The sequence below is a fragment of the Kogia breviceps genome, chromosome 4 (assembly GCF_026419965.1).
Source record: "Kogia breviceps isolate mKogBre1 chromosome 4, mKogBre1 haplotype 1, whole genome shotgun sequence".
Classification (NCBI taxonomy): Eukaryota; Metazoa; Chordata; class Mammalia; order Artiodactyla; family Physeteridae; genus Kogia; species Kogia breviceps.
The window spans coordinates 164,385,107-164,397,249 of NC_081313.1; the positions used below are offsets into that span (position 1 = coordinate 164,385,107).

Below are 12,143 nucleotides of genomic sequence, written 5' to 3' on the forward strand. Positions count from 1 at the left end.
GTGTTAGTCATGTGGGCGTACATGTGGTGCGTGTAGAAAGCAGGCGTGTGATGGGTAGAGGTGGCGGGGTGAGGGTTGTGTGAAGTGCGGTGAACGTGTGAGCTGTATGGAGAGTGAGTGTGGAGTGTGTTTGTAGGTAGAGGTTTGGAGCCTGGGGGAGGCTGAAGAACTGGGTCTCAATGATGGCTGCGCTCAATCGGCTAAATGTTTACTGGAAGTAGCTGCGTTTTGGGGAGAGGGGGCATGAGGGGGAAGGGGATATAGAGGGATGATGTTGTATGTAGCTGCGTTCGTGACATGCTGAATGATTAAACTATTTCCATGTTTAGCTTTAATAAAAACAAGAACTCAAAAATAGTTGGCCAAGGACATCTCTAAGAACCTGCCCAGGTGTAAAGTTACCTATTCTGGTGAGGTGGACTTAAGGAAGTGGAGCGCCAGCCGAAGGGACTGGGCTTGGGAGGACCCCTCAGAGTGTGACCAGTTCAGGATGAACAGCAGTTAGCACAGCTCCTTACAACCACCTAGGGAGCTGTCCCCAAAGGACAGACAGTCTTTTCAAGAGTTGCTAGTACAACTGGTATCCACCTGGAAAAAAAACCATATCTCCACTTCTACCCCCGCCTCACACCATATGTAAAAATAAATTCAGAACGGACCACAGACCTCAACATAAAAGCTAAGACTAGAAAACTTCGAGAAGGAGACTAAGGAGAAAATCTGCAAGATTTTAGGGTAGGCAGAGGTTTTTTGGACAAGGCACAGAAAGCTCTAAGCATACAAGAAAAAAGTAATAATTGGGCTTCATTGAATTAAAACTTCTGCTCTTCAAAAGACCTTTAAGAAACTGAAAAAGCAAGCTACAGATAAGGAGAAAGTATTTACAATACATATATCTGACAGCAGATCCATATCAAGAATATAAAAAGAACCCTTAATAGTAAGAAGCCCAACAACCCAATAAAAAGTATGAGCAAAAGATGTAAATAGACACTTCACTAAAGAAGACATACAAATGGCCAATGAACACATAAAAATATGCTTTACATAATCAGTCATTAGGGAAATAGGAATTAAATCTACGAGGTACCACTATACACCCACTGTAATGACTAAAATGGAAAAGATTGACAGTACCAATGGTTGGTGAGGACGTGGAGGAGCCGGAATTCTAATTCACTACTAGTGAGGATGTAAATCAGAGCAACCATTTTGGAAAACAGGTTTTTAGTTTCTTATAAAAGTCAGCATATAATTAACATACAAGCCAGCAATTCCACCCCTAGATAGTTTTACCTAAGCGAAATGCAGACATTGCAAAGACTTGTGCATGCATGTTCATTACAGCCTTATTCATAATAATCTCAAACAACAACCCAAAAGTTTATCAAAAAGTGGATTATGCTGTATTCATGCAATAGACTATTATTCCACAATAACAAAAAATGGACAACTGATACAACCTAAATGAGTCTCAAAAGCCTTATGCCAAGTGAAGGAGGTGAGATCCAAAGAGCACATACTGCTTGATTCCATTGTCATGAAGTTCTAAGACAGAACCGGAGGGAGGAAGTGGGTGGAAGTGACTGACACAGGACTGCAGGGTAAAGGAACCATTTACACATTGGTAACAAGTGGTAGTTTATGGTGTATGCGTTTGTCAAAACATTTCCAAGTCTACACTTTAGGTGACTGCGCTTCATTGTATTTAAATGACGCCGTAATAAAGGTGATTTAAACAATGTATTGGTACCCACTTAATACTGCAGACCAAGTAAATGGAAATTTCTGGGGTAATTTCCAACATGCAACCAGGTTGAAACCAGTGTTGTGGTGTGGGGTTGTGGGTTGTGTTTGTCCGTCTGTGCATCCATCTATCAGTGTTGGTTTGTGCTACAGAAAAAAGCCTGTGTCACCAAAAATGGTAGCCAAGGCAGCCTTCAATTAAGGCTCTCACCTGCTTTTATACTCCAAGGAGCGTGGCCTCCAAAGGGAGGGCGCCACTCTCAGATTAAACCCAGAGCACCATGGGGAGGACCCATCCAGGGGTGCCCCAGGGCATTTGTCAGGGACCCAGCATTTCAGCTAGCCCTCTGGCAGGTGATTCTATCTGGAGCTCAGCATCGCACCTGCCAGCCTTGCCTGCCATGTTCAGTGACTGCTCAGCCCACCGGTGTTGTCACCTCTTAGCAGGTCTAACCTTTGGTGATATGTTGAAATCATTTGGGGAGCTTTGCGGGTCACCATTGCCTCCTTCCCACCCCCAGAGATTCTGATTTAATTGGTCCAAGGGTGGGGTCTGAGCATCGGGACTTAAAAAATTTCCCCCAGTGATTCTACTATGCAAACAGGGGTTGAGAGTCTGGAGGAAAAGGCACTCTCATAAGGCTGTCTGTGAGAATAAACATTGGTACAACCTTTGGGAAGATAATTTGGTAGTGTCTGTTAAAATTTAAGATGTGTATACCCACTGACCCAGTAATTCCTCTTTTAAGGAATTCCTCTTTTTACACTACAGAATTAATAATAGCACACATTCATAGAAGTATGTTTTTAAGAATCCTCACTACAGCATTGGTTGTGGTAGCAAAAGAACTGAAAACAATCCAGATGTTTCCTGGTTGTGGTCTGGGAGACCACTTAAGCCCTATCACAAATAAGTCTTAGTACCATACCATGGAATACTATGAAACCATTTAAAGGATTGAGGTAAGTAAAAAATAAAAATGAATAAATAAAAACAGTGGTACAAATGAAAAATGATAAATTAAAAATTGAAGTAAATCTTTATGTACCTACAAGGGAAAATGAACATGATATATCATTTGGAGATGAAAGCAAATTGCAGACCAATATACATGACATGGGCCACTTTACATTAAAAATAAATGTGTGTGTGTAGATATGTATGTATAAACAGGTTTGTATATAATCATAGGGCAATATCTGTTAGTGTGTGAGACTCCTAACGGCAGTTACCTCCAGGATGTAGGACTGGAGAGATTTAAACTCTCATTTCTTACTTTACGAATTTGCAATGGTGGAATTGTGAGATTTTTCTATTTTGTATCTTTCAATATTTTTCCCAAAAATGTAAATTTTTAAACAAATGACAAACTTTAAAAAACATCTGCACTCTGGTCATGTTTCTTTTCTTTTCTGTGGCCCGTGTCAGCCAGAAGTGTGGGGCCCCTGAGGGGAACCCAGGAGTCCCTAACCCTGAGGGAATCCACATCTGCTGATGTGAAATGGGACGCCACAGTCTTTCATCCCAGCTTTGTAAATTCTCTCCTCCCCCTTTTTTTCTTCTCTTGCAAGTGTTCCTCCCTCTTACTTGGTTGAAGAGTTGCAAAGCTTTCTTTGTGGGAAGCAATTTTGTGGCCCCTGCCAGCCATCTTCACACCTTGTTTTCTTTCCCAGAAAAAGGGAGGAGAGCTTGAAGAATTGAATAGTTTTGGCTTTACTCTCACCATCATTTGTTTACTTTACCTGGGTGTCAGTACACTACAGCTTCCTGGGAAGCAGTGAGGCAGGGCCCATTATCCTGTTTTATAATTAGAAAAGTAGACTCAGAGAGGTCAAGCAGCCTGCCCATTGTAACACAGTGATTATTGGCAGGCATGAGAACATGGCCCTGCTACCTCTTTGATTATTCTTCCCATCTCTTCTTTCTTTCATTGGAAATACTCATTGGGGCCTATTCAGGAGGATTGAAAGCTAAAGGGACTGCAAAAGGAGGTACAAACTCAAAGCCCTCAGGAGCCACACACATGGCATAAATGAATGAAGCAAGTAAATTGTGGACCCACAGTGGCCAGATCTTCTGAATGATCAAGAAAAACCAGAGATCAGGATTTTAATGTATAAATCTCCTTGTTTTTACATACCAGTAATCAGTTCAAAATTAATAAAGTTCTTTGGGCTAAGCAAAACCTGTCTACAGGCTGGATTCACCATATGGCTGTGATTGTACAATTTCTGATGTGTTAGTCGCCCCTTACCCCACCCACCAACTGGGAAATGACTGAGGAGTTGACAGTCAACGAGCATTGATTCTTGGACATGGTTTTGACCTCTTTGACATCTGCTCAGCTGCCAGCTACCCTTTTAAAAAAATTTTTTTGTCTTCTGACTTTTTTCCAAGTTATCACTATACATATTTATTGTACACATAATTTTTAAAAATAAAAAAGAATGAAGAAAAAGCATCCTACCATCAAGACATATCTGCTGTTGATAATTTGCTAAGTTTCCTCCTAATCTTTTTGAGAATGTACGTATTTATTTTGATAAATACAAAATTATTTATGCAGTTTTGCACCTAGTACTTCTATTCACTTTTTTTTTTTTTTTTTTTTTTTTTTTGTGGTACGTGGGCTATCACTGTTGTGGCCTCTCCCGTTGTGGAGCACAGGCTCCGGACACGCAGGCTCAGCGGCCATGGCTCACGGGCCCAGCTGCTCCACGGCATGTGGGATCTTCCTGGATCAGGGCACGAACCCGTGTCCCCTGCATCGGCAGGTGGACTCTCAACCACTGCACCACCAGGGAAGCCCCTCTACTCACTTTTAAATCATAAGCACCTTTCTGGTTTTTAAAAAAATTTTTTGAAGACATTATTTTTAATGGCTGTTTTAGTGTATTATGTAAATATAGCATACTTATTTGAGCAGTTGTTTCCTGTGTGACCTTGAGCAAGTCACTTAACCTTTTTATGTCTCAGTTTTCTCTTTTGTTTAATGGGGGTAATAAAAGAATCTTCCCTGTAGGGTTAATGTAAGGATTGGAGGAGTAAATAAAGTAATTAGAATAGTGCTTGGCATAGAGTAAACATTAAATAAGTACTTGATTATTATGGTTTTGTACAAATGCATTTTTGCCTGAATTTATTGCTTTTTATAATAAATTACTACACGAGAAATGATTGGACAAAGGGTATTAACGTTTTAAGGCTCTTGATTTTCATGGTCAGATAACCTTCTAGTAAGGCTGTTCTAATTTACATTTCCAACACAGTATTTCTTCATATCCTCTGAAATATCAGTTATTTTACTTTCCTTTACTCTTTGCCAAAATGAATGACCTTAAGCGTCTATAATGTTGAGCCTCTCTGTCTAGATTAGAACTCATATCTGGTCCTTCCTCTGGCTGTTCCCAGACAGATTGACTTCAGGTTTGTAAACTGATCCTGGTTTGTGTGTGTGTGTGTGTGTGTGTTTGCTTAATCCAAAGGAAGAGTCTCTGTTGTTTAATAGGTAAGTTTAACCCATTCATGTTTATTGTGATTTTCTACTTATTATGCTTTTTGTTTTCTGGTAGTAGATTCTACAGGCCACCAACTCAACAGATATTTGTGAGGTGCTAACCTAGGGTCTCTGGGGTCTGTTCCAGAAACCACTCAGATTGAGGATCCCCGGGTACAATGGCGGCGGGAGCAGGAGCACATGCTGAAGGATTACCTGGTGGTGGCCCAGGAGGCCCTGAGTGCACAAAAGGAGATCTACCAGGTGAAGCAGCAGCGCTTGGAGCTTGCGCAGCAGGAGTATCAGCAGCTGCACGCCGTCTGGGAGCACAAGCTGGGCTCCCAGGTCAGCTGTGAGTACCTCCACCGCCCTAGGACACCCACAAACACAACTACAGGGAGGAGGGAATGGCCACACTGAGTCTTGCCTCTATTGCCTCTCAGTGTTTCTCAGATCTACCTGTTTTCTTTCATCTCCACTCCTTGTCTAAACCACCACCCTCTCTACTGTTTTCCAGCTCCTACTTGTGCTTTGCAATGATTCATCTACCATTTTCATTCCATTTCCGTTCATTCGTCATCTCAAAATGCCAGACTTATTACCTGTCTTCTTCTTTTTTTTTTTTTTTTTTTTTTTGTGGTACGTGGGCCTCTCACTGTTGTGGCCTCTCCTGTTGCGGAGCACAGGCTCCGACGTGCAGGCTCAGCGGCCATGGCTCACGGGCCCAGCCACTCCGCGGCACGTGGGATCTTCCCAGACCGGGGCACGAACCCGTGTCCCCTGCATCGTCAGGCGGATTCTCAACCACCGCGCCACCAGGGAAGCCCTACCTGTCTTCTTATTGAAAGCCCTTCAGTGGCTGGGGGCAGTGGGGAGTTCTTGGTTAATGTATAGTTTCAGTTTGGGAAGATGAAAAAGTTCTGGAGATGGATGGTGGTGAAGGCTGCACAACAGTATGAATGTCTTTAATGCCCCTGAGCTGTATATTTTAAAATGGTTAAAGTGGTAAGTTTTATGTTATGTGTATTTTGTCCCATTACTCTTTCCATAGCCCACACAGCCACACGTGATCAGGCCCCTGCTGGCCACTCCTACCTCATCGCAGGCTCTCATTCACTAGGCTCCAGGTGTGCTGAGTACGTATATCGTGCTCCCTTTGCCTGCCCCACACCTTTCCACTTTGGGGCTTTTGTAATTGCTGCTCCCCTGCCTAGGAAGCTTTTCTATTGGTCTGTTTGCACAGCTGGCTTCTTCTCACCCTTCCAGTCTCTTCCTTCAGGTCATGTCCTCTGAGAGGTTTGCTTCTGACATCCCCATCCACAGACTCCCTTCCCCAACATTAGCCTCTGTAATGGCTCTCTGTTTATTTTGTTCATAACACGTATCATAGTACATCTGCTTATACGCTGCTGTCGATATTTCCAAGTGGAGGAGATTTCCTGTCTCCCTGGTTTCTGCAGGAGGAGAAGAGGCATGCCAGGGTCCCCAGTCCTTCATTCCCAACATAGGGAAATGCCAGATCAGTAGCTTTCAAGGAGCCTGTTGACCTTTTCTGATGTGTTGAGGTTTCTTTTTTGGTCATTTACCACTTAAAAAAAATTTTTTTTTAATTTAAAATTTTTAAAATAATATTTATTTTATCTTATTTTTTATTTTTTTGGCTGTGTCAGCACGTGGGATCTTTGTTGAGGCATGTGGAATCTTTCATCGTGGTGCACGGGCTTCTCTCTAGCTGTGGTGTGCTGGTTTTCTTTCTCTAGTTGTGATGTGCGGGCTCCAGAACGCAAGGGCTCTGTAGTTTGCGGCACACGGGCTCTCTAGTTGAGGCGTGTGAGCTCAGTGGTTGTGGTGTATGGGCTTAGTTGCCCTGTGGCATGTGGGATCTTTGTTCCCCAACCAGGGATCGAACCCTCATCCCCTGCATTGGAAGGCGGGTTCTTTACCACTGGACGACCAGGGAAGTCCCTACCACTCTTTTTAATAACTAATACTTTCCTATGTTTAATGAGTGCTTACTACATGCTAGCCTGCAGTCTGAATATGTTATTTCAGTTAATTCTCATAACAGTTCTATGGGCAAGCACAGTTAATATCCTCCTGTAACAGATAAGGAATCTGCAGCTTAGAGAAGACCAATAACATGCCCAAGGTCTTACAGCTGGCAAGAGGTGATAGTTGCAAACATATAAGTTCCGTCTGTCCCAACAACACCTGCATTGTGGGCCAAAGGGCCAGCATTAGGCCACAGTGTCAGGGTGTCCGTGGCTTGGCTGGGTCCTTGGACACTTCCCTTGTCTTTGAGAAGTTTGGTCTGGGAGGAGGACTGTGAGTGGTTTATTCACTGTCCCAGCCCCGCCCTTTTCCTTGGCAATTCAAGAAAAAAAACAATCTCAGATTATAGAAAAGAACTGGATTACACTCATTAGCTGTTTCTAGGTCAAATAATGTCCTAGAGAGCATCATGAGGGTTTTAGCACTTAATCTATCTCAGTCAGCTGGGGGCTGCCATAACAAAATACCACAGAGTGGGTGGCTTCAACACAGACATTTATTTTCCCACAGTTCTGGAGGCTGGAAGTCTGAGCTCAGGATGTCAGTATGGATGGATTCTGGTGAGACCCCTTTTGCTGACTTCTCGCTATGTCTTCACAGGGCACAGAGAGAGAAAGAGAAATAGCAAGCTGTGTGGTGTCTCTTCTTATAAGGTCACTAATCCCATCATGAGGGCCCCACCCCCATGACCTCATCTAACCCTAATTACCTCCCAAAGGCCCCTTCTCCAGATACCATCACATTAGGCGTTAGGGCTTCAACATATGAATTTGGGGGGAACACAATTCAGTGTATAGCATTATTCTTACCAGAGCCCTGGAGGGAGATATTAATGTCGCTCGTGGAACTCAGATTCAGAGAGGTAGAGGATGTTTTTCTTTCTAAAAGTCCTGCAGTCTGAAAAAGTGACAAGTGTATAGAAAAACAAACCTTCCTGTTTTGGAGGTCAGGATGTATACATGGACCCAAGGTATCGCCCCACAAATAACTTACTAATTTTGGGGGGTAAAATGTATTTTTACACAGGAGAGCTGCAGCCACCACCTTACATAGGTGTTAAATTAGCATCACCAATAATGAGACAGACTGACATTAGGTGCTTTCTGGTGTGATGCAATAAAAGCATCATAGAGGATTCTTGACAAAAATGTTTACTCTGAATCAAATCATGGAGAAACGGCTAGACAAATCCATAATGTGCAATATCCTACAAGATAATTGGCCTAGACACTTCCAAAACAAAGAAAAAATGCTGTGAAAAAACAAAAACAGGGGAAACTGTTCTAGACTTAAAAAAAAAAAAAAGCCTAAGGTGGCATAAACCCAGTGAAGTGTTTGCACCTTGACTAGACCCTGGGTGGAGGGGAAAGCCGCCATAAAAGATATTCTCAGGCAATTGGAGAATTTTCTTAGTTATCATAATGATGTTGTGAGGAGATAATAACAGGAGAATGTCCTGTTATTTATTTATTTATTTAATTTATTGTCTGTATTTTTTTTCTTGTCCACGTCAGGTCTTCATTGCGGTGTGCGGACTTCTCTCTAGTTGTGGCACACGGGTTTTTTTCTCTCTCTAGTTGTGGTGCGTGGGCTTCAGGGTGTGTGGGCTCTGTAGTTTGTGGCACACGGGCTCTCTAGTTGAGGCCTGTGAGCTCAGTAGTTGTGGCATGCAGGCTTAGTTGCCCCGCTGCACGTGGGATCTTAGTTCCCCTACCAGGGATCAAACTTGCATCCCCTGCATTGGAAGGTGGATCCTTTACCACTGGACCATCAGGGAAGTCCCGAGAGGGTCCTGTTTTTAAGACACATGTGTGGCATCATGTCTGCAACTTAATTCCAAAAAAGTCCAGGGGGAAAAATGAAAAAATTATGGTGTCAGTCTTAAATGAGCAGATCAATGATACATTGATGGTTTTGAATAGGGGCTAGGTTTTCGTCTTTTGCCACCATTTTCCAGTAGTCATTCTCTGAGGGCTTGCTGTGAATGAGGCATCCTACTGAGAGAAAGAACTGAAGTGGAGGGAGGGATAGACAGAACATATGTGGGGAAATGTTAAACGTTGGTGGATCTAGATGAAGGATCCATCAGTATTCATTACATTATACTTTCAAATTTCCTGTAGATAGAAAGTTTCCAAAGTATAAAGGTAAGGTGGGGAAAAAAGAGTCAAGTGGCAGGAATGAAGCATTCCTAGTGGGGGCTGTCCTGGGTGTTGTGGGAAGTTTAACAGCATTCCTGGTCTCTCTACCCACTAGAGGCATGTAACGTTCTCCACCCAGAGTTGTGATCACGAGAAACATCTCCAGACACTGCCCTAGGGGGGCAAAATTGCCCCCAGCCGAAAACCACTGGTCTAGATAAACCACTTAGCACAATTCCCTTAGAACATATTAATGGCTCAATAAATATTCTCTTGACAGGAAATAACATTTTGAGAATGTCGACTCTGGAGCTGGACTGCTGGGGTTCAAATCCAGGATATGTAACTTCCTAGCCGTGTAACTTTGCACAAGTGATGCAGCTTCTCTCTGCCTCAAATTCTTCATCTATAAAATTGGCATAATAATAGTATCACCTTGAGGTGTTATGGGGCTTAATTTAGTTAAATACCAAGTATTTGGAATGGTACATGTCACATTCTTAAGCTCTCAATAAATAATAACAATATTTATTTGATATTATTAATTCATTGGCATTTGAAATGACAAAGATTTTTAACTGATCCCTGGAACCAATAAGAATAAATACATGATTCATGGTAGGAATTGATACAGTCCTATCATATGACTTCTGACACTACTAAGTGCTCCATCAGGTTCAAAAACACCATCATTTTGTTTTTTCTTTTTCTTTTTTTTTTTTGGCCTCACCACGCGGCATGTGGGATCTTAGTTTCCCGACCAGGGATCGAACCTGTGCCTCCTTCATTGGAAGCTCGGAGTCTTAACCACTGGACCACCAGGGAAGTCCCAAGACACCATCATTTTGAATGTTAAAGAAGGAGTCATCTCAGATCACTAGTTCTAAGATGCAAACCAGTGAGGGATGGCCCAGTCCAAGCATCCCAGTGAAATAGGCATGACCCAAGGCTCTTCATGACTTTCTTTGGATTTTATAAGCCAGGTTTGCCTTCCAAGTCAAGCTCTCCAGCATGTTGATAGACCGGTGAGGTAACATGCCTCCCTCTAACTCAAATGATCTGCTGGGGCTTGTGAGAGTTTTGCCACCTTGCCTTGGCTGCTGTAGGGCTTTGGCTGCAGGTGGGGCCCTGCCCTGGGGATGGAGGCTTTGTTGTCATCTCTGGCGCAATCTCTAGCTCCATGGGGAAGGAGAAGATAACTCACATTTAATGTACACCTATTAAATTTCTGCAGGGCAATATGCTGGCACTCTACTTATGTTTAAAGTGATCTCGCTACACACACACACACACACACACACACACACACACACACACACACACACACACACACACACACACACAGAGTCTTGCAAGGTATTGTTGTTCCCATTTTACAAATAAAACCTGACCTCAAAACCAATTCTCTTAATTTAATCCAAGTCAGCCAGTCAAATTCTAAGGTTTGGGGGCTATACTGGGGTCCTTCCATCCTCTGAAAGATGAGAACTTGGGAGAGCTGGGTTCTTTGGGACCTCACCATGCTCCTTCCTCCTCCGGGCCTTGGTTTCCCATTTGAAAAATCCATCACTGGGAGCCTTGCAGCTAAAAATGCCAGTTGAACCACCTACGTGCTTTCACTCATTCCTGAAACTAAGAAGATATCAGATAAGAGATTTTTATGGCATACATGTACAAGGACAGGGAGCAGTAAAATATGGAGGCTGGAAAGCAGAAGGTCAGGTGGCAGCCTGTCTGATAGACTGGAGAAAAGAGAAAATGGGCTGATAGGGAAAAAAACAGGCCTCTAGTCTACCTGGAACATGTGCAAAAGCCTCGGGAATTGGAGGGAGTGGCTATCTCAGCGTGGAAGTGGAGTGAGGAGGGCCTGAAAGAAGATTGGAGGAGAGTTGTTCCTGAGACACAGACCACCAGATCTCCTTCCCAGATCAGTGCACCCAGGCCACTGCCCATCCCCAATGTGGGGAAAAATTGGAGGTTTATTTTTTTGAGGTGCGTCGTACTGAAAACACGGTAATTAAGTGAACATGGACTTGAGGATTGAGACCCCAGCCCGCCTGTACCACTTGACTCCCAGAAGGGTGCCAGGCTATTACCCTCCAGGCTAGACAGTAGAAGAGTGTGGGGAATCGGAGTCTCTTCTCTTCAGAGAAAAGAGATGTGAAGAGAAAAGATGTAAAGACACTGACAGTGAGAATTCCTATATGAAACAGTCCAGCCAAATCACGTACCAAATAACCCACAGTCAATTATGTAACCATCATCAACAAGCTCCACTCCAGCCAGCTTTTTGGGCCCCCAGTCTTAAGTGTGATCAGACATCTGAGATTCCAGACATCCATGGAAAGCCTCTAACATGAACAATAGAGATTAAAACAAACACATGGTGATAGGGAGCCCTTGTAGGAAACAGGGAATATGCGTGGAGAAGAAAACATCGAGAGATGCTACACAACCATGAAACTAAAAGAGGATGTTACATTTTATTAAGAAAAAAAAAGGAGTCTTCAGAGAACACAAAAGAACCTTAGGAAATTAAACTATGAGAGTAGAAATGAAAAATCCACAGGAAGCCTGGAAGGTAAAACACAAAGTTTTCTAAAAAGCAGAACAAAAATAAAGTGAGATGGAAAAAAAGAGCATCAGGCCAAGAACTCTATCTGAGTAATAAAAGCTCCAGATACAGCAAAAGAAACAGAGGGGAAGA

The 12,143-nt window shown here is 43.0% G+C and overlaps 1 protein-coding gene across 2 annotated transcripts in view; it reads left to right on the plus strand.

Annotated features, from left to right (window-relative positions):
• Window positions 1-12,143, plus strand: part of WWC1 (WW and C2 domain containing 1) — a 149,628-nt gene that overhangs the window by 77,911 nt on the left and 59,574 nt on the right. Inside the window, exon 3 of one of the 2 annotated variants that reach the window (XM_059063072.2) lies at window positions 5,392-5,595. In XM_059063072.2, coding sequence (XP_058919055.1) covers window positions 5,392-5,595 — 204 coding nt within the window. The remainder of the gene's footprint in view (window positions 1-5,391; window positions 5,596-12,143) is intronic. The other variant, XM_067032290.1, reaches the window with a different exon arrangement.